This window comes from Nannobrachium achirus, assembly GCF_963921795.1.
Source record: "Nannobrachium achirus genome assembly, chromosome: 7".
Classification (NCBI taxonomy): domain Eukaryota; kingdom Metazoa; phylum Chordata; class Actinopteri; order Myctophiformes; family Myctophidae; genus Nannobrachium; species Nannobrachium achirus.
This window is the reverse complement of record NC_137816.1, coordinates 68,160,978-68,184,392: the sequence shown is the minus strand read 5'-3', so window position 1 is coordinate 68,184,392 and position 23,415 is coordinate 68,160,978. Positions and strand designations below refer to the sequence as shown.

General features: G+C 40.9%; 1 protein-coding gene across 1 annotated transcript in view; it reads right to left on the bottom strand.

Moving 5' to 3' along the window:
• The window catches only part of dapk2a (death-associated protein kinase 2a), a gene marked incomplete at both ends in the record, with an annotated part of 21,734 nt that extends 6,626 nt beyond the window's left edge, over window positions 1–15,108 (bottom strand). Inside the window, 6 exons of the mRNA XM_080729867.1 lie at window positions 1,734–1,886; window positions 3,632–3,707; window positions 4,546–4,675; window positions 5,457–5,595; window positions 6,367–6,588; window positions 15,047–15,108. Of these exons, the coding sequence (XP_080585993.1) occupies window positions 1,734–1,886; window positions 3,632–3,707; window positions 4,546–4,675; window positions 5,457–5,595; window positions 6,367–6,588; window positions 15,047–15,108 (782 nt within the window). The remainder of the gene's footprint in view (window positions 1–1,733; window positions 1,887–3,631; window positions 3,708–4,545; window positions 4,676–5,456; window positions 5,596–6,366; window positions 6,589–15,046) is intronic.
• Between the last annotated feature and the right edge of the window lie 8,307 nt (window positions 15,109–23,415).

Below are 23,415 nucleotides of genomic sequence, written 5' to 3'. Positions count from 1 at the left end.
TTTTAATAACAATAAGGGAATATCAGTGAATAATAATACTTTAAAATTATATTTTAATTATTAATTATTTTATTTAATTATTATTTTTCAAAATTTTGATAAAATTAAAGCTGCAAGCAGCAATGACCGGGCCCTCGCAGCTCTACCCACGTCACAAGGGGCAACAGCCAATCAGAAGAGGGGATAGGACTAAGTTAAACCAATTAAGGTGAAGGACTCTTAATGAAGTCATATGACACCAGCCACAAGTCTGTACGACAAACGGTTCATGAGATATAGAGGCACTTCCTGTTTGGCGAAGGGCACTTCCTGTTTGGCGAAGGAAGCGCCAATTAAGGTTAAGGACTCTTAATCAAGTCATATGACACCAGCCCCGAGTCTGTACGACAAACGGTTCATGAGATATAGAGGCACTTCCTGTTTGGTGAAGGGCACTTCCTGTTTGGCGAAGGAAGTTTGATCTCTGTGTGAAACCTATTGACTCCAGTGAGCAGTTGGTCAATTCTTTAAACAATCATAACTTTTGACAGGAATGGGCTAGAGACTTACTTTTTTTTTCTAAATGCTCAGAATAATGAGCCCAGCAGGGGGCCCCCTCTGCCTTGGGGCTCTACGCAGTTGCGTAGTCTGCGTAGAGCAAATGCCCGCCCCTGATCATAGCTATAGCAGTCTATAGTGGGAACCCATCAGCAATGTTTTACAGTATACTGTAGGCTATATTATGTTCATGTTGTGTTTCATTTAGAGTAAATATTACTGTTTTGCCAATTATTTGGAGGCCCACTTGCAATACCCTCATGGCCCAACAGAGGTCCCCGGCACACAAGTTGAGGTAAATGGCTGCTCTAAACACTTACATAAGAGCCTATTATCTCTCTATAGCAGCTATATCTGATGAATCTATAAACCAGGGGGTAAATAACTTGTTCTCTGGAAATGAAGCATATACTTCTGGGTTCTTGCTTGAAGTTGCTGTTCCTATTAACGGCCTGGCATATTATCTCAATAGAATCCAATGAGGTTTTGGGGCGAACTTTACTCTTGATTTTCATAAATCACTGTTTTCAGTTTTATCATCATGAAATGTGTTTAGTAAATTATGGTCCCACTGATTTGAAAATGAATCATAAAGTAGGCTGTGTTTCTAGGCTTTCAATTGGTTCTACTGAGTTTGATTCATTTCCAGAAGGCAGTTCATTTGAAATACCTCTAAAACAGGCTTCATTTACTCTCTGTAGAAACCAACGGCGCTGCGTCGTCCATTCTTTGTACAGCCTAGTCTATGATCTTAACCAGTGGTTCTCAACCTGTGGGTCGGGACCCCCAGGGGGATCCCCAAATGATTGTGGGGGGTCCCCAGATGATTAACTTAAGGTGCAAAATTGTTTTCTCACTCAACAGTAAACAAACCAACATAACGTTTAAGTGTATAGAGGGTATCTGCACATTTCTAAAGTGACAATTTAAGGACTTTTTAATACCTCTAAAATGAATGATTAAACATTGGCCAAATTGTCAAATATTAGAGGCAGAAATTGTGAAAATAGCTGACCTACATGCTCGCGAGGCGTTGTGAGCATGTATATCTGATATTTTCACAATAGAACCGTGTTATAAAAAATGTAATGCCTCAACTCTTAGTGCTCGTCAGGGTGGGGGGTCCCCAGTTCAAATATGATTATTTTGGGGGTCACAGCCTGAACAGGTCGAGGACCACTGCTCTCAACACTCACATCTTGTCTCTCTCCAGCAGTTGTCTGATGAACCTCTTGGCCAGTTCGCTGGTGTGGCCGAAGAACTCCTCGTCAAAGTCGTAGTTTATGGCCGAGATGTTCTTCAGCGTGTCCTGCTTGGTCTCCCCAAGGAACGGAGATGCACCACTCAGCCTGAGGCAGAGGACATGAGGGGTTTCTGGTCAAACATAGTGTAGGGACACCACTCAGCCTGGTAGAGGATTAGAGGGGTTTCTGGTCAAACATAGTGTAGAGACACCACTCAGAGCAGAAGACATGAGGGGTTTCTGGTCAAACATAGTGTAGGGACACCACTCAGAGCAGAAGACATGAGGGGTTTCTGGTCAAACATAGTGTAGGGACACCACTCAGAGCAGAAGACATGAGGGGTTTCTGGTCAAACATAGTGTAGGGACACCACTCAGCCTGGTAGAGGATTAGAGGGGTTTCTGGTCAAACATAGTGTAGGGACACCACTCAGCCTGAGGCAGAGGACATGAGGGGTTTCTGGTCAAACATAGTGTAGGGACACCACTCAGAGCAGAGGATTAGAGGGGTTTCTGGTCAAACATAGTGTAGGGACACCACTCAGCCTGAGGCAGAGGATTAGAGGGGTTTCTGGTCAAACATAGTGTAGGGACACCACTCAGCCTGAAGGAGAGGATTAGAGGGGTTTCTGGTGAAATATAGTTGGGGCGAATCCGATATTTCTGTGACCACGAGAGCAAAGGTCCGTTTCTCAATGGTTTTGTCAACTATGAAGGTTAAATAACAAACTGAGCTCCCATGTCCCTTGCAAAAATGCAAGCAAAATGTTTGACAGCTAGGGTAATTTTCAGTCTCATTCATTCACTATACTATAAAGGAAAAAATGACTCCCAAAGAATCTGCTGTAAGTGGAATGTGAGGGGTCAAACTAGGGATTTTTAATTATTCTGAATCCATTGCAAGCATTTGTTTTGCATGAAAAACTTTCCTTTGTCAAAAAACAGACCCCAAAAGACTGTGAAAAGTGATGACTCATCACTAAACCATAGTTTTGTTGACCCTCACATTTTTGTGAGGGCCATGGGAACTCAATTTGTTATTTAACCTTCATAGTTGACAAAACCACTGAGAAACGGACCTTTGCTCTCGTGGTCACGGAAGTATCGGATTCGCCCCAACTAACAGAATCCAGGGACACCACCAGCTTGAAAGCACAGACGACTATGTGGAAATAATGATGGAAATATAACATTTCAGTTAGTGTCATCCAACAGCTTTTATACAGATGCAAGGAAATATATTGTAACGACTACACGCAATCATTGTGCTGGAAAAAAAAAAGCCAATCACAGCAATGCCTGTGATGCTTGGCCAATGGGACCCTGGGCGTGCAACAAACTTTGAGCCATTTGCGCCAAGATGTAGGACATATCTAGGCCAGATGTAGGACATGTCTAGGGCAGATGTAGGACATGTCTAGGCCAGATGTAGGACATATCTAGGCCAGATGTAGGACATGTCTAGGCCAGATGTAGGACATGTCTAGGCCAGATGTAGGCCATATTGTAGGCCATATCTAGGCCAGATGTAGGTCAGATGTAGGCCATATCTAGGCCAGATGTAGGTCAGATGTAGGCCATATCTAGGCCAGATGTAGGTCAGATGTAGGCCATATCTACTAGGCCAGATGTAGGTCAGATGTAGGCCATATCTAGGCCAGATGTAGGCCAGATGTAGGCCACGTTTCAGTTTATGTTTCAGTAATTTTTTTGGGAGCCAGATGTTGGAGCTTATCTCCTTCCATGTAGGTGATGATGTCATAATGAACTCACAGGATGTGATGTCATAATGAACTCACAGGATGTGATGTCATAATGAACTCACAGGAAGTGATGTCATAATGAACTCACAGGATGTAGGTGATGACTCCGATGCTCCACATGTCGGCTTCTAAACCCAGAGGTTCGTAGTTGACGATCTCTGGAGCTGAGAACAGACAACACTTCAGTTATATGACTGTAGATAGATAGGACAACATTTCAGTTATATGACTGTAGATAGATAGGACAACATTTCAGTTATATGACTGTAGATAGATAGGACAACACTTCAGTTATATGACTGTAGATAGATAGGACAACACTTCAGTTATATGACTGTAGATAGATAGGACAACACTTCAGTTATATGACTGTAGATAGATAGGACAACACTTCAGTTATATGACTGTAGATAGATAGGACAACACTTCAGTTATATGACTGTAGATAGATAGGACAACACTTCAGTTATATGACTGTAGATGGATAGGACAACACTTCAGTTATATGACTGTAGATAGATAGGACAACACTTCAGTTATATGACTGTAGATAGATAGGACAACACTTCAGTTATATGACTGTAGATAGGACAAGAAGTATTAGACCAGTAAGATGCCCTAAGGGCGGGAAGCGACCGTCAGGGCCGGCGGAAACAACAGACTTGTAAGAGCGGGTGGGGCGTCACGCGCCAACAATTACAGCTCGTCCATATTGGTCGTCTAAGTCCAGACACCAAGTTTCGAGACGGTAGCATGCTGCCAACTGGAGTTATGGCTGCTTAAAGGCCAGCCAATTGCGACAGGGGGGGCGGGGCTTCAACAATTACAGCGCTTCCCTATTGGCCGGAAAGGCCCAAGTCGTGTGAGTTGGAAGTTGGAATGATGTTGCTAGGCCAGAGTAAATGGGAAACGGCGCTATTATACAATTATATTACAAAATAATACTACTACTAAACAGTTCTGTAGATCACTTTGCATCGTATCCTTATCGTCGGGACTCACCCACAAACTCGGGCGTTCCGAAGATGTTCTTGAACTCGACGCCGGCCTCTATCTTGTGGGCGAGGCCGAAGTCAATGAGCTTGATCCTGGGCAGAGGAACGTTCTTGTCCTGGAGCATGATGTTCTCAGGCTGCGTGAGGAGCACAGAGGAACAACAAGAAGCACAGCTTATAGATCTGCTATTTTAAAATACATCTTGAAAGAAGGGACAAATGTGGACTAGCCTATCTTCTGAACATGCATGTGTAACGGCGGGATGCGAACCCGGGTCTCCCGTGTGAAAGTCCAACATCTTAACCAATAGACCAAAGAGACATAGCTCTGGTGAGATACTACCAATCACATCCAGGTCACAACACCATTGTAACGCCCGGGGCTTCGAACCCGGATCGGGTTTCCCCGTGGGAGGATGTCTAAAGGGGGGTGAGTGTGGTGGAGTCGCAGCCCTAGCCTGAAGCCTCAAAAGTCTAGTATCTCCCCCAGACCAGAGCAATGTCTCTTTGGTCTGGTGGTTAAGGTGCCGGCTACAGAGAGCTGGATATTTCTGAAGCTAGACTTTTTTTTGTGCTATTGGGGCTTGCAGCCACACAAAGCTAGATATTTCGGCCACGAAAGTGGATATTTTTGAAACCGGATAAATAAGTGAAGACATTGAAACATATCCGATTCACTGGATCCGTGTAGGCATGGAACATGGATATCTCTGAAGACTTTACTGTGTGTGTGCTTGTCCCCCTAGTGGAGGTCTGGGGACTCAGATTATTTTAGACCTAGATATCTTTGTCGTGTGGACCTAGATATTTTTCTATGTGGATATCTGAAAATCTGGGATATATGAAATATCCAGCTCCGTCTGGCCTAGGCCACACACACACGCACACACACACATACGCACACACGCACACACACACCTTGAGGTCAAAGTGTGCTATGTTCCTGGAGTGCAGGTAGTGAACTCCCTCTAGGATCTGTTTGATGAACTGAGTGGCTTCTTCCTCACTGAGAGACTCCTTCTGGGCTAGGAAGTCAAAGAGCTCCCCTCCTGAGACCCTGCAACACACACACACACACACTATGGCATTCACCAAATATTCAAATATCAAAGTCACTATTCGACATTGTTCACCGAAGTCGAATATTCGCTTATTTGTATTTTCTCTTTAAAAATATATATAAAGCGTGGCTAGATAGGAAGTCATAATATAAGAATGAGTTGTCAGTGCCCCAGGTTCTCAAACCTTTTTAGGCCAGGACCCCCACCTGACATTTAATGTGACTCGGTTCCGCAGATAAATATTGTGAAAATAGCCGATCTACATGCTCACAACGCCTCGCAACGCGAGGCGTTGTGAGCATGTACTGTAGATCACCTCTTGCTTACTTAATATTTGACAGTTTGGCCAGTCCTGTCGAATATTCGACTATTCGAATACTTTGAGGTTGAATATTTCGAACTAAAAATCACTATTTGTGAATGCCCCAACTCACACACACACACACACACACACACACACACACACACACACACACACACACACACACACACACACACACACACACACACACACACACACACACACACACACACACACACAGTTTAACTCCAGGAAGTCAAAGAGCTCTCCTCCTGAACCTGCATTCTCACCAAAGAAACACAATTCCATGCGTCTCCAGTCCGCGATGGCTGTTGTTGATTGACAGTCGCTCTGTCCCTGTCATTCCCCACAGCGACACCTACACGCAGAGCAGCGCTGCTTTCATTGGCTTCGGGCGCTCACGCACACGCAAGATTATTAACATGTATTATTAATGTAAACTCACAGTTCCAGGATCAGCACCACATCGGTACGGTTCTCGTACACATGGTGCAGGGTGACTACGTTGGGGTGCTGCACCTCCTCCAGGATGTTCACCTCCCTCTGGATCTCCTCCCTCCTCACTCCTCTCAGGCTGCCGGAGCTCTGGCGCTTCTTAATGAACTTAGCGGCGAAACGACGGCCGGAGCTCCTCTCCACGCACAGCTTCACCATGGCAAACTGACCACTGTTAAATAATACAATATAACACAGCTTCACCATGGCAAACTGACCACTGTAAAATAATGCAATAACACATCTTTACCATGGCAAACTGACCACTGTAAAATAATGCAATAACACATCTTCACCATGGCAAACTGACCACTGTTAAATAATACAATATAACACAGCTTCACCATGGCAAACTGACCACTGTTAAATAATACAATATAACACATCTTCACCATGGCAAACTGACCACTGTTAAATAATACAATATAACACAGCTTCACCATGGCAAACTGACCACTGTTAAATAATACAATATAACACATCTTTACCATGGCAAACTGACCACTGTTAAATAATACAATAACACATCTTCACCATGGCAAACTGACCACTGTTAAATAATACAATATAACACATCTTCACCATGGCAAACTGACCACTGTTAAATAATACAATAACACAGCTTCACCATGGCAAACTGACCACTGTTAAATAATACAATATAACACAGCTTCACCATGGCAAACTGACCACTGTTAAATAATATAACATATATTCACCATTGCAACAGTGTTGATTTAGCTTTAGTCATAGTCTTTTGAATAAAATGTCATTTAGTTTTAGTCATAATTTAGTCACCTGAAAAATATTAGTTTTAGTCTAATTTTAGTCGACTGAATATCATAAGATTTTAGGTGACTAAATCTACAGTTGATTTAGTCGACTAAAATGTATTTTGGCAGGCCTTGATGGCATCGTAATGACTGATTTTACACTTGGTTGTGTGCTGAAAATAGCAGATCTTCAAGCTCACAACGTGTCGCGCTGCGACGCGTTGTGAGCTTGTAGATCGTCTATTTTGAGCACGCAACACCTGAGAGCAACCAAACATAAAATGACTCTCTTCTCCACTAGTCCCTCGACCTCCCTAATGTTTTAGTCTAGTTTTTATTTTGTTGACGAAATTGTCAATATATTTAGTCTTAGTTTTTGTCATCACAGCTTAGTTTTTGTTTATTTATTTTTTATTTTTTTCGCTTTCGTCAGTGAAAAAAACACAGTTGACAAACATTTTTCACCATAGTTTTAGTCGACGAAATCAACACTGGATGGCAAACTGACCACTGTAAAATAATATAATATAATATAATATAATATAATATAATATAATATAATATAATATAATATAATATATTATAATATAATATAATACAGCTTCACCATAGCAAACTGACCACTGTTAAATAATACAATAACACAGCTTCTCCATGGCAAACTGACCACTGTTAAATAATTAGTGCTGGTCAACGACTGAATATTTTAATCGTGATTAATCACATGATTTAGCTAGTTAATCGCGCGATTAATCGCAAATAAGTCATCAGCTTTTATCAGTTCACAATGTAACTTAGAGGGACATCTTTCAAGTCGTTTGTGGCCCTATTAACTTGGGAGTGGGAAAATATCCTGGCTTTATGTGAAAGTATGTTAATCTTTTATTCAAAACCAATTAAAAACCCAAATAAATCATAATGGTATTGCATTAAACAGACTGCAAACTTGACCATTTTAGTTAATAACTTGTGAGACAATAATATAAAATAATTAAATTGTCACTTTATAAATGTGCATATACCCTGTATATGTATGTTGGTTTGTTCACTGTTGAGTGAGAAAACAATATTGCACATTAAGCTAATCATCTGGAGACCTCCCCAAATAATAGTTGAGATAATAATGTTGAGAAATGTTGTCCAAAGGCCAAATGGCTATAATATATAAATATGCAATCAATTGCGATTAAAATAAGGAATCGCGATTAACATAACGGTGGGTTAATCGCGATTACTTTAGTTAACTCGCACAGCGCTAAAAATAATATAATACATCTTCACCATGGCAAACTGACCAATGTAAAATAATATAATATTATACATCTTCACCATGGCAAACTGACCACTGTAAAATAATACAATATAACACATCTTCACCATGGCAAACTGACCACTGTTAAATAATACAATAACACATCTTCACCATGGCAAACTGACCACTGTTAAATAATACAATAACACATCTTCACCATGGCAAACTGACCACTGTTAAATAATACAATAACACATCTTCACCATGGCAAACTGACCACTGTTAAATAATACAATAACACATCTTCACCATGGCAAACTGACCACTGTTAAATAATACAATAACACATCTTCACCATGGCAAACTGACCACTGTTAAATAATATCACACACACACACACACACACACACACACACACACACACACACACACACACACACACACACACACACACACACACACACACACACACACACACACACACACACACTTTTTAAACTTAATGTTTTCAAATATTTCCAAGTTTACCTTTTTTTTGGTGAAAATAACAGATCTAAAAAATATATATATATCACCATAAACGATAATCATGATCATCGTCTCATGCATATTCATGAGTTCCTACAGAGGCCACATTGAGAAACACTCTGAAGACATTTCTACCAGCAGCCAACCGGTCTATTCATAGTTCTCATGGTTCTCTATTTCTATTTCTATGAAATAGACCCAGGGGCGTCAATTGGGTACGGCAGGGGTATGCAGCTGCCATAGGAGAATAAAAGTTACTTTTAAATATAAATCCATTGATGTCTCTTTGTCTATCTGCGCTGGTTATTATGTTGTTAAATTACAGTAAAATAACTACAAATGCAAAAAAATTAACCAAATTGTCACTTTAACAAGGTATTATAATTATATTCTTCACACTTTTTTTCTTTCTCCCCATCTCTTATTCTCCCCATCTTGACAGAATGGTATATTCCCAGGTTCCGTAGGTCAGCTGCACAGGTGCAATTAATTATTATATGTTAATTGTAGGCACATTCACTAACATGCCAAGTTAAGCAGCACTTGAACAACCGTTCCAGGTTCCAGCCCAAGAAACCGCAGAAACGGGGGGAAAAATATAAAATGTACTTCTTAAAATAAATGTATCATGCCTGTTGCTAAGGTATGGCAACATGACTGGTGTCTTGCACGCGCGAAGGCACGCGTGCAAGATACCAGTCATGTTGCCATACCTTAGTTCTTTCTGAACTGACGCCACTGAATAGAACACTGGAGTCCCAGGGGTCGATTTCATAGCGTTGTGATCATTCTGGACGTATGACTCTACTCCAGCATTACATTACACACTATCATATCCACACGTCAACAACAACAACAACAACAACAACAACAACACAACAAACATACAAACAGTCAGGGTTGAGAACTGTAAAAAATCAGGCATGTGCACACATAGACATAGCCTCTGCCCTTTTACACATCTGTAAAAAGTGTCCTCTCCAGACCATGAATGCAGTTTTTACTATGGTGAAAGACATGCAAATGCCCCCTCTTTCCATGCCATACCTGAAGGCAGCGTTCAAGAGAACTATGCCTTGTCCAAACTCTCCTGAATTGAACGCAGCATCTTATGTTGAAAGAATTGCCCTCTCTGTGTAGAAATCCATGCCGTTACGCCACATCTCCAGTATTGACTTTATTATGTAATACTCAGTGTGGTATCAAGCAACGGAAATAGCAGACCTCCAAGCTCATAACGCGTTGTAGCGCGACGCGTTGTGAGGGTGGAGGTCTGCTATTTTCAATATTTTCACCAAAGGCCCTTTTAGACATTTCAGCCCCTGCCTCTCTAACATTCTCTGCATGTCCCTGGTAAGAATACAGAAGGGGTGGAAGCTCAGATGCAGATAGTATCGCATATACAGTACATGTTATACTTGCCGTTTCCTCCCACAATTTTCAGACGCGTCATACATTCTGGGAGATGGAAGCTCTGATCATGAGTATCTGGCATGAGAAGCCAATGTGAATTATGTTCCGTTTAGTCGAGCACATTTATCCTAATATAAATCTAAATGATCTAAGTGAGCATACAGTATACTGTATATTGCTGCTTAGTTATATATAAGAAATTATATTTTAAAATATTTGTTTTTTGTCAACGGAAATGCCAGCTTCCGTTACTTTCGGGAGGCGTGGTTCCAGACTACAATTTATGGAATAGTTGTCTGGCTATACGCGAGACTGAGACACAGAGGAAAACTTCTACATTAATATTGAAGCACAACAACTGATCTAATGCAAAACGTAATTGTAAAAAAAGTTGATTAAAAAAATAAACAGTCTTTTTGATGCGCAGACTCAAACCAGTGTCGCTCTGAGGTGGAAAGTCTGGCGACGTGATGTTAAAGGAGTAGTTCACCCACAAAATGACTTTTTTTCTATTGATTACTCATGCCATGGAGACTAGAGTTCAATAATATTTTTTGGTTTTTGTCACATAACCCCATTGATTCCGGATGGGGACCCGTTTCAAAACGGGTCCCCATCCGGAACAATGGGTACATTTACTGTTATCACATTTTTGTCTTGATGCACCGCAATCTTTCATGGGCAGATGTGACTTATGGGGGCTGGTGTAAATAGTAACAAAGACATTGACGGCTTATTGTGTCTAAAACCACTGAAATCAAAATACTAAAATCGCTAAAACAATAGAAAGCAGTAAAAGAAAACATTTTAACACTCATATTTTATTTTCTCTAATTACAATCTAAAATATGAACCCTTGTTCACAAACAAGGTTGTCCTTTAAGGGCTGTTCGTACTGTCAATTGTTGTTAATTTGTCATTTTAGAGGTATTAAAAAGTCCTTAAATTGTCACTTTAAAAATGTGCAGATACCCTCTATACACTTAAACTTTATGTTGGTTTGTTTACTGTTTAGAGAGAAAACAATGTTGCACAATAATCTGGGGACCCCCCAAAATAATGGTGGGGACCCCCCTGGCGGTCCCGACCCACAGGTTGAGAACCACTTTTTTTTCCACCAGTGGTGTAAGGCTGTCAGAGGTCACATGACCTGTGTGCTGACAGCTGCATGCTCAGCGAGCCAACGCAGAAACAGCCGATCTACAAGCTCACAGCGCATCGCGCTGCCACGCGGTGTGAGCTTGCAGATCGTCTATTTTCGGTTATAAGAGACAGTGGCAGGGTAACTAGAGTCTACAGCATGATTCCTGCTTCCATTCTATTCACGACTCTAAGGATAAAGATAGCAACACACACACACACACACACACGCACGCACACGCACACGCACGCACACGCACACGCACACGCACACGCACACGCACACACACACACACACACACACACACACACACACACACACACACACACACAGCAGGAGGTTTCAGCTTACGGTTGTAAAATATCGCGTGGTGTATTATGATTTGAGTTTACAGTTCTTAAAGCTCTAGACTAAAGTAAGACTCCCTAATCGGGAGATAAACGACCGTCAGGTCGCATGTAAAAGTCTGCCTGATGGTGGCGCTAAATGGGGCCGATCCATGTTGATGACATGAGTCTAGATATACTGTGTACCGCTTTGCGTGATTTTAGGGCAAAATCTGTAGGAGCAGTGTCCAAAAATGTGTTTTAAAAAATCGGCCTGAAGGTGGCGCTAAATGGGACAGATCCATGTTGATCACATGAGTCTAGACATACTGTGTACCGATTTGTGTGATTTTAGGGCAAAATCTGTAGGAGCAGTGTCCAAAAATGTGTTTTGCAAGAATCGGCCTCATGGTGGCGCTAGAAGAGGGCCATGTGAGAATTGAGGGGTGGAGGTTGTGGTTTGGCAGGCAAGGCAGTGTGTGAAGTTTGGCATGGATAGGGGCAACATTGGCGGAGATGTGAGCAGGGAAAAAGTGTGACGTGACGTGTGACAGACAGACTGACGGACGGACGGACGGACGGATGCATGAACGGACAGAAAGCTGGTGGAGGTTCTTAAAGCTCTAGACCAGGGGTCTTCAACAGGGGGTCCGGGACCCCTAGGGGGTACTCAGAGTTACTACAGGGGGTCCTCCAAATCTTTGTGTGATAGAAACTTTTTTTTCTCCTTTTTAATATTAACCACAATATGAACCCTAGTGTCCATATTGGGAGAACTTTAGCCAAAAATAGCAGATCTACAAGCTCACAACGCCTTGCGCTGCGAGGCGTTGTGAGCTTGTGGATCGCCTATTTTCGGCTTTGAGCTTTGGTGTAAAGGGGAAAAAGATCAGACTAAGTACAAGTTTTTATTTTATTTTATGGTGGTTAAACATCTGAAAACACAAATTGACATGAATCCAAAATACACTGATGATTGTGCTGTCAAAAGATGAAACTATATGGCATCTATGAACAGGTTGTGGGGGTCCCTGCTTCATCTCTCTCTCAACTATAAGGGGTCCTTGGCCTGAAAACGTTGAAGACCCCTGCTCTAGACTAAACGACATCAAGGCTCATTTTCCTACTTACTATATTGATCCCAAAATGACTTGCTGTTGTCCAGTTTCCCCAGCAGAACCCAGCAGACCTCATAGCAGAGAGTGGAGCCTATTAATAAGCCTATCACTTTATCACTATTTGTTGAGTTTTTGGACTAACACCACGTGTGACTAACAGTAACATGTCCTTGGTTCAAACTCCCTTTGGTCTGACCACCTAAACCTAATCTTAAGGCTAACCCTAACCTCAGTAAAACTATGCCTAAACCTAATCTTAAACCTAACCCTAACCTCAGTAAAACTATGCCTAAACAACCTAACCTTAACCCTAACCTCAGTAAAACTATGCCTAAACCTAATCTTAAACCTAACCCTAACCTCAGTAAAACTATGCCTAAACAACCTAACCTTAACCCTAATCTCAGTAAAACTAACACTGGTGAATGCTAACCTGATGAATTTTACACCAGACTAACGCCATAGACATTACGCAGAGACCGTCATCACCACAGCTGATGTCACGGACAGAACAGCCCATATAAGGAGATGCTGATAGCAAGCAAAGTGAGCAGTCTGAGCACCGCTCACTTCACACTGGTGTTCCTTTTTTTATGAATGTGTTATTAGTTCTCATTACACATACATCCATGCCTTCCTTGGCTGTCCCACACGAGCTGCCAGATGTTATGCTGTTGTGTGTGTGTGTGTGTCTGTGTGTTTGCCAGGTTCCTGGAAAAGACGCGCTGTGATTGGCCAGTACAGTCACTTTGATTAGCAGTTGTGCAGAACGCTCAATTATACGTAGAAAGTAGTGATATGCTTATATGCTCCACTCTATGTGCTGCTGGGTCCTGCAAGAGAAACTTGACAACAGGAGCTTTTCTTCCTAACAGACCCCATGGACAGTCTTTTGGGGGCGGCAGTGGCTCAGGGGTAGAGAAACCGTCATTAGGACACAAAGTGTTTCCGAAGGCTTCCCGGTTTGATCCCGGGCTCCCCCAGTACAGAGTTAGTGTTGAAGAGTCCTTGAGCAAGACTCTGAACGCCTAACTGCTCCTGATGAGCAGGATGATCAGGTCAGTGGATGTCTCAGTAGAGATCCTCACAAGAAATAATTCAGCAATTATTTCTGATATAATATATCTTGTTTATTTTCCCATTTAGGCCTGACCTAAGTTTTCTGAAAAACAATATTATTCAAAAATTAGCCTACAAAAACAAATATGTTGCTACATACTGTACTAAATAGTGTTCCCGGCCTGAATGGGTTAAATTAAGTCACACTTTCTAAACTGTTTTGTTTTGGTTTTTATTTACCCCATCGGCTATAGAGGCCTATTCATCAAGGCAGAGAACAAATGATTCCTAACAGAATCTGTTCAGGTCAAAATGATCTGTTACCTTAATTCCAAAAGGGTAGCACATCCAAAACTTTATATCAGTGGAGGACAAAGTACCAGGGACATGCTGGCCATTGGGAAAAGCGGGACAACTCCCGAACGGCCGGTTCATTCCCGGCCGGTCCAGGCCGGCCATTAGGAAAAAATTCAAAATAAAATGTCGGCCTTCGTTTCATTTTTGGTGGCTAGGCGGCCAATAAAGTAAATCGTCACTGTCGGGCAGAAACCTCATCCAAGTTTCAAATTTGTAAATGTTTTCGCAGAGCAAAGCCCTGCTTCATCATACAAGGCCGTCGCACAAAAGTAGTGAAAACGGCAGGTCTACAAGCACACAACGCCTCACGGTGCGAGGCGTTGTGTGCTTGTAGAACGGCTGTTTTCACTAGTTTAAATCATTTTTAAAATGATAAATACAAAGGTTTGGACATACAAGGTTTCCACCTGACAACGACGAAATATAACTCATGTAATTGGCCCACTGGCTTGTCACTTGTCATGATCTGAAATGGCAAATCTTTGAGTAGCAGCAGTGCTATAGAGAGTGATCTCTCTCTATAGCGCGCAATGAGGGCCTCTCCAACTCTTTTTCCCGGGCTGAATCAGGGGCCCAGCACGTCCCTGCAAAGTACTCACATTTCCACTTTCTTATTGGCACACAACAACAAAGAACGGTGATAGAAAAAAAGGTAACGATTACCTTCCCAGTTCCTCTCCGATGTCGTAGAAGTCCTCCACCTTCTGCTGTCTGAACGATGACATGGCTGACATCTGTCTAGAGGAGGTCTGTTAGATCTGGTGTCCTGGTGTTCGTCTGTCTAGAGGAGGTCTGTTAGATCTGGTGTTATCATCCCTGTGAGGGGAGCTGTCACCCTGCATGTGAGAAATGACATTAATAGAGGAGAGCATGTGTAACGGAGGTGATCCGAACCTCCCCACCTGGGTTCGTACCCGGGTCTCCCGCATGAAAGTCCAATATCTTAACCACTAGACCAAAGAGATCAAAGAGATGCTTTGATCCGGGGGAGATACTAGACTTTTGAGGCTTCAAGGCTGGGGCTGCGACTCTCTCCGTCACACATGCATAAAGTTAATGACAAATCGAGTGGCAAAGTGAGTTTAATGCAACCAGACAGGACTTTTCTGTTTGGATGTTTGGATGTTTGGATGTTTGGATGTTTGGGCCGTCAAGGCCAGAAAGTAGTTTTTTGCTACTCAGTAGGCGTTCCCACATGTATATGTAACGGAAAAAAAAGAAAAAAAACATAAGACAAAAATATGGAATTAATAATCTGAATTCCCATTAAATTTGTGTGCATAATAAATTATGTACAAAAAGGTGCATGCGTAGTGCAGTGAAACACCAGTAAAATAACCTCTCTAAAATATCTCGTGCAAAAAAAAAATGTACAGACATGAAATACTGCACTCTGCAACCCAGGGAATCCATGCATGCTGTGATGAAATATCCATATTTGCCAGCAACTATCGATATATTAATCATGAGAGGGAGTATCGGGACACATGGCGATATTAATATTTTGGCACACCCATAATGTGCAGCCTACTATCTATATACAGTAGTAGAGCTAAGTGGAAACATGAACCCAGATCATGTGACAGTGCAGTGGACAACAGGGGTCTAATATTAGTATTGTATTAATATTAATAATAATAATAATAATGATGATACAACATAAATGTCTCTTACCGTGCGGTCCTGTGTGGACGGACTGAGAGTCCTTCTGCTCGAGGGACACTTGACACACACACACACACACACACACACACACACACACACACACACACACACACACACACACACACACACACACGCCACCTGTTCCCCTGTGCTGTCATCATGCTAGTGACTGCAGGCTGCAGGCTTTAAATGCTCAACATGCAACATGCAGCAGGCGTTAGTTTACATTACAATGTCCTTTTAGTCTCATTCATTTTACTGAAGACAGAGAGAGAAACAGACAGTAAATGGTGCATTTATACAGCGCGTTTATCCAAGGCGCTTCACATAGATTGTGCATTACATTCACCCATTCACATTCATTACATTCACCCATTCACACACACATTCATTACATTCACCCATTCACACACACATTCATACACAACGTCAGAGGAAACCATGCTTGGCACCAACCTGCTCATCAGGAGCAGTTAGGGGTTCAGAGTCTTGCTCAAGGACTCTTCAACACTAACTCTGGGGGAGCCCAGGATCAAACTGGGAACCCTCCGTGTTCTAATGACGGTTTCTCTACCTCTGAGCAAATGCAGACAGTCTAAAGTTCAGTTTTAGAACAAACTCTGATCGGCTATTAAATAATTATTTGACACATATGCTACTATTTTTATTACCATTAAACTAAACAACACACTTAAGCGATTTGATTTGCTAATATTTAAACTGTACCAATCTGAATAAAATAAGTGTCCTTCTCCCTTGCCAATGACAACATTGCAACACCGCCATCTGCTGTACAAAGTGTGTAACATCAGGAGTTCACTGTATATCACTGGTACACTCTCAACATGGGGTTTGGGGACCCCTCAGGGCAGAGACCCCTCCATAACATTCTTTAAACTCCCAAACAGCGCAATACCCTTTTCTCCAGCACTAACCCACCGTAACCCATCGACCAGTACCCCCACTACTACCACACGTAAAAGATCATTACCCCTGACTCCTCTGAAGACCATCCAACGGATAAAGTAACGCATCAGCATGAGAGAGGTAGGCTAATCGTCCACGGAAAAAAGCCCCAACCAGCCCATCTGTTTAGGGATGTTGAGTAGACCTTCACCCCACACATCATTATGACTACATTACTCATAGGATCATGGAACTTAAGAGGTATACAGTCTAAGATAAATGGAGAAAAGAAAATCAAATTTTTATTAGAAACAAATTTTGACATACTATGTATTCAAGAATTAAGGTTGAAAAATAATGTGGATGTAAATGATGTGATTAGACGCTGGGGGAAAGGTATTGCAATTATCTCTACGGGTAATGAACCGGCTGATGGAGTAGGTATTTTATTTAAATCAAAAGATGTTCAGATTCATAAAAGGAGAGACATAATACCAGGTAGACTTCTAATGATTGACTGTGTAATACATGGAATTAAAATTAGAATCATCAATGTTTATACATCTCAGAAAGCAATGGAAAAAAATCAGTTATTTAGGAAATCACGTGATTGTATGTGGAGATTTCAACTGTATCACTGAAAGCATTGACAGAATTGCAAATACACCCTTTAGACTGAGTTCTGAAGGAAAATGTTTAAAAGAAGTAACAGATAATGTTGGCCTAGTGGACGTATTTAGGAAACTCAAGCCAAACTTGATAAGTTTCACTAGATTTGACAGTATGTGTAAAACAAGAATTGACAGAATTTACACTTCAAAAACGATTGATCCTATTAACTATAATACTGTGCTTACAGATACATCAGACCATTTGATAATTATGTCATTGCTTTCTTTTGGGGAGAAGGAAAAAAGAGGGTACTGGAAATTGAATGTGAAGTGTTTAGAAAATGCTGAACTTACAAGAGAGTTGGAAAAGGAAATTAAGAAAATGTATGATTTAAAGTGCTTAACTAAGTCTAATATAGCACTGTGGGAAATAATGAAAAAAAGGATCGGTGACTATTTTAAATTCATGTCCAAAGAGATGAACATAGAACGAAATCACAAATATGACCAGTTAACAAAACATGTCCTAGAATTAAAATTAAAAAATATACTGAGTGAGAGTGAACAGAAAGATTTATATGAATTAAAAAAGGAATTGAATAATTACAATAATGAATTTCTTTTCAATATTAAGAAGGAAGCTGGTTTTAATACCATATCCGATTCAGGAGTTCTAGTTTCCAAAGCACTGACACTATGTAAAAAAAGAAGAGAAAAACACTTGCTAGAATCAGTTATAGATAAAGATCAGTTATAGATAATCAGTTATAGATAAAGATCAGTTATAGATAATCAGTTATAGATAAAGAATCAGTTATAGATAAAGAGGGCCGTTTGGTATCGGATGAGAAAGAGAAAAGAAGAGTTATTAAAGAAATGTGTTCCGAAATGTATACGAATTTTAAACCGAATTTTAATAAAATGTCTGAATTTTTGGACGACACCCAACCTTTGCCTAGGGAGGAAACAATGTCACTAATAGGTGAGATTACAAAAGAAGAGGTAATAATTGCTATGAAACAACTTAATGTAAATAAAAGTCCAGGTCCTGATGGCATTTCAGCCGAACTCTACAAGCTTTTTTCTGAACCAGTACTCAACACTCTTACAGCAGCTTTTAATGAAGGGATTAAAGAAGGTAGATTGGGTAACTCATTTTATCATGGTGTGATGACAATGTTACATAAAAAAGGAGACCGGAGCAATCTAGACAATTATAGACATTTGACCTTGATGAATACAGATTATAAAATATTGGCTAAAGTAATAATGAATAGATTGATGAATATTTTGGATCAGATCATTGAACAAGAACAAACATGCGCCATAAAGGGCAGAGTGATGTGGGACAATTTATGCATATTTAGAGACATTATAACATCAGATGTAGAGAAAGACTTTTATATTATAGGACTTGATCAAAAAAAGGCTTTCGATTACATCTCCAGGGACTACCTTTGGTTGGTGATGAAAAGATATGGCTTTCCAGATAGTTTTATTGATATGGTTAAATTATTATATGCAAGATCTACGGTTCAAATCAATGTTAATGGAGTCCTAACAGACCCCTTCGAAATTGAGAAGGGAGTCAAGCAGGGCTGTCCAGTCAGCGCTGCCTTATATATTCTTGCTATTAACCCTTTGTTGAAAAGAATAAACAGCGATGTTAATATACAAGGATTAGTTATCAGTACAGGTCAGAAAGTTACTGCCTTGGCTTATGCAGACGACATTTCCATCATAATTCGAAACCAAGATGAAATGAATATAGTAAATAAACACTTTGAACTGTATGAAGAAGTAGCTGGAGCAAAATTTAATCAAAATAAAACAGAGGGAGTCTGGATGAGAGTACAAGAAAATAAACCAACAGTAAAAGTAATAGTTAAAGATGAAATCAAAGTATTGGGACTGTATATTAGCAAGGAGAAATGTTGAGAAAAAAAAATGGGAGAAGAGAATTACAAAATTACAGGAGGTAATAGAGAAATATGCTACATTAAACATCCCTTACAGGTCCAAAGTGGAAATTCAGAAGTGCTACCTAATATCTACACTTATGTTCCTTGCTACAATTTTTCCACCTCCCAAAAAATATGTAACAAAAATGAATAAGATGTGTGTGAACTTCATATGGGGAACAAACTATGAAATCACAAAGAGAAAAATATTGTTCCGCAGTAAGAAACATGGTGGCCTTGACGCTGTAGATCTAGAACTAAAATTAAAAATATAAAAAAAAAAATATAGTTAATGGAATAGAGAGAAGAGCAATTTGGGTCGGGGATCCAAACTCTTGGAGGAAAAGATATGGTAGAGGACGTAATGGAATTCCAAACTACCAACTGCTATATGGAGACTTTATTAAGAAATATGATTATTTAAATATTGATTGGAACACACTGTCTAGTAAAATGATTTATACCATGATCAATGAGAAAGTACATGGAGGCATGACTCGATACGAAGGTTTAAATGATGAAGAAAATGAAATATGTGTAAAGAATATATATACGGGAATTTTATCAAATGAAATGCAAGATAGAGCCTTTCTCATATCCCAAAATAAACTCCCGGTTAGACACGTCCTGAGATGGTGCAATAGAATTAACACAACGGAATGTCCTGTACCGAGCTGTAGTCAAACTGAAACTCTGAACCATTTCCTGTTGGAATGCAATAGATCTAAAGCTGTGTGGGCCAGCATGACTGGAATTGGTCTTAACGTAGAGGTGAACGAAAAAGCATGTATGGGGTCTTCACAGAGAGAATGGAGAGGGAAAAGCATGATTTCTTGTGGTGGATTTATGGTGTGGTCATAGCAAAACTATGGAAGACTAGATGTAAAATGTCTTTGGGTCAAGTACAAATAATTCCACACAACACTGTTCTTAACCAAATTCTGTCCAGTCTTAGAAGGGCCCGTACTCTTGACAGAAACCGAGGAAAGGGAACACCTTGGCACCTCCTGAATTTTTAATGCTTAAAAAAAAGAAAAAAAAAACTGAAAAAAGGGGGGGGGGCGCATTAATATTTTGATACTTATCCATATTACAGTCTGTCTTTTTCTCAGAATACACAGATAAGAAGCGGTCACCTTTGGTTAGTTACCCTATACATGGTTTCTTCGTTTACTGTATGTGTTTTGTATGAAATATATGAGGAGTATTTGTGAATACAAAAAAATTGTTTAATAAAGTTTTATATTAAAAAAAAAAAAAAACTCAGGGGTCCAAACCCTACAATCCGTAACTCTGAGAGTGTACAAATGGAACCTTACAGGTCTGTAACTGAGTGCACAGATGGAACCAAATGGACCCTTACAGGTGTGTAACTAGGAGTAAATCACAGTAAATGGAACCTAATGGACCCAATATGGGACTGCAACTCTGAGTGTAAATGGAAACAAATGGACTTCTCAGATCGAAATAAACATTGGGGATGTAGTGTGGATTGTTATCCCCCCCCCCCCCCCAAAAAAAAAAAGGATATTCAATATTTAGATGTTTGACATTGATTTCTAGTCATAGAGTAATTAATGACCAGATCATCATGCTCAAGATCAATGGCTCCACTCTAACAACCTTAACTCCTGTGTCATTCGATCTCACTCATTCCTCCCCCATCTAAACCAGATCACCAGAAAACCTCAACCAGATCACACTCATTCCTCCCCCATCTAAACCAGATCTCACTCATTCCTCCCCCATCTAAACCAGATCTCACTCATTCCTCCCCCATCTAAACCAGATCACCAGAAAACCTCAACCAGATCACACTCGCCTGAGTGGCCTCGGGCGTCTATCCGGTGGAGCATTAGAACAGTCTCTGCCAGGTGGTATTCCTAAACATAACAGTTAAGCCTAACCTTAACACTTTGTAAGCCGAAATAGAATGGGGGTTGGTAGATTAGCCGTGAAATTTCTATTATTGTATTGTGATCGAGACATAATATTATGTTTATAAACATGAGCCCGCAGCCCCTCCATCTTGAACAGCGCCGTTGTTTTTTCTTTTTTTCTTTTTTTCCCAGGTCAGTAACTCACTGTGATTTTCTCTATCTCCGTTGGGATAGAATGGGTGTTTTGGCCGATCATCGATCTCCCCGTGCGTTTCGCGTGCGCGATCCGTTCACGTAAATGTCCCAGCAAATAATCCATGTGTGACTCAAGAGCAGAACTGAAAATTTTCGCTAGCATAGCCCCTAGCATGGCTGCTGTAGAAGCACCAGGGTACAGACAGTAACCGAATGGGATAATGTGCCTTGGAAAAGGAAAGGCCAATGACATCACTTCTGCTTCATCTCAGCCCAGCCATGAGCTATCGATGCACGAGTGGTGACTAGGGAAGGTTAGACGATCGCCGATTTTCGGATGAAAATCATTTATTTCGGTAAATACGGGAAAGTACGGGAAAAGACGATTGGCTGCCCCTCCCCCCCTAGGAAGTTCGATATAGTACGGTTTTAACATTAAGGGGCTCCCCGTGGCTTGGAAAGGGTTAACCTCAGTAAAACTGTCTAACTTTGCTTTGCTTGTTATTCATTATGTCCATGAATTAAATACAGAGGGCTTCCTATGTTCCTTTTATTCAGGGTGTTTAACTGTACTTGTACTGTACTAAATATCTATTATATTGACTATACTTGCACTGTTCTCCATTTTTGTCTAATAAAACCACCAACCAACCAATCAATCAAACATATTTATAACCAGGCCTGGAATTTCATCATTTTAGGGGCAAGGCCACTTGGCCTTTGGTGTTGTCCATTTTTTGAGGGCACAAAGGCCGCATGCCAGGGCAGGAAGGCCATCAAATAAAACACGATTTTAAATAAATGGGTATTTGCAATCTGATGCTCAGCCCTGCACAAATCAAAAATACTTGATTGGTTTAAAAATGGGGACTAACAAAACACTGGTGTCTACATGACTAGAAAGACACTGTTGTCTACATATTGACAAGACAGAGACAGAGGAGAAAGTGGTACAGTCAGCTGGGGCATTAAGGCCACTGTGGCCTCAGGGCACAACATTTTTTGGAGGGGCACAAGGCCAAACTGAGGGGCAACGACGGCCATGGCCTTCATGGCCTCCCTGAAATTCCTGCCCTGTTTATAACCTTATCCTCAGTAAAAAAACAAAAGAATGCAAGAACCGCCCCACCGAGCGGTTGGCGGTAACTATCATGAGACGGCAAGGCGGTCTAAAGATCGAGTTGTGCAAATAGTGATTATGACGATTGCCATGGTCACTTTCTATCCGTCAGGAACTTTACAGGGGCAGTCTGGCAGATGTTCATGATTTGAGGCATTTTGTTCAAAACTGACCAATCCCGCAAGCTTTGGAAGCCAATGTTAGCCAATCAGGATGGAACATGAAAGATCTGACGGATCTGTCTTGATCACATGACTATAGAGATGCTGTGTGCCGACGTGTGTGACGTTCTGACAAAATCTGTCCACAACTTTCCAACATCCCATCATGCATTGCGCAGAAGTTGCACGGAGCTTCCGGCGCCGCAGCCGAGTGTGATCTACAAGCTCACAGCGGTTGCATCTGCGACGCAAGCTTGTATGTCTGCTGTTAACCGGAAGTGTGGTGCAAAAGATTCTCCAGTAAATTCCCGCGGAAAGAGGTGGGTAGGAGTAAAATGTGTTTAGCAAAAAAAAAAAAAAAAAAGGAAAAAAAAGTTCTGCTCCAGGAAGATTGGAAGATTGCCTGCGATCTCACACACACACACACGCAAAACAGTCTCGGTCACACATGTATGTATAACACATTATAATCTATTAAATAAACAACAATTAGAAAGGTTCTTGATAGCTTTATTAAAAGTCTTTCCTCAAGA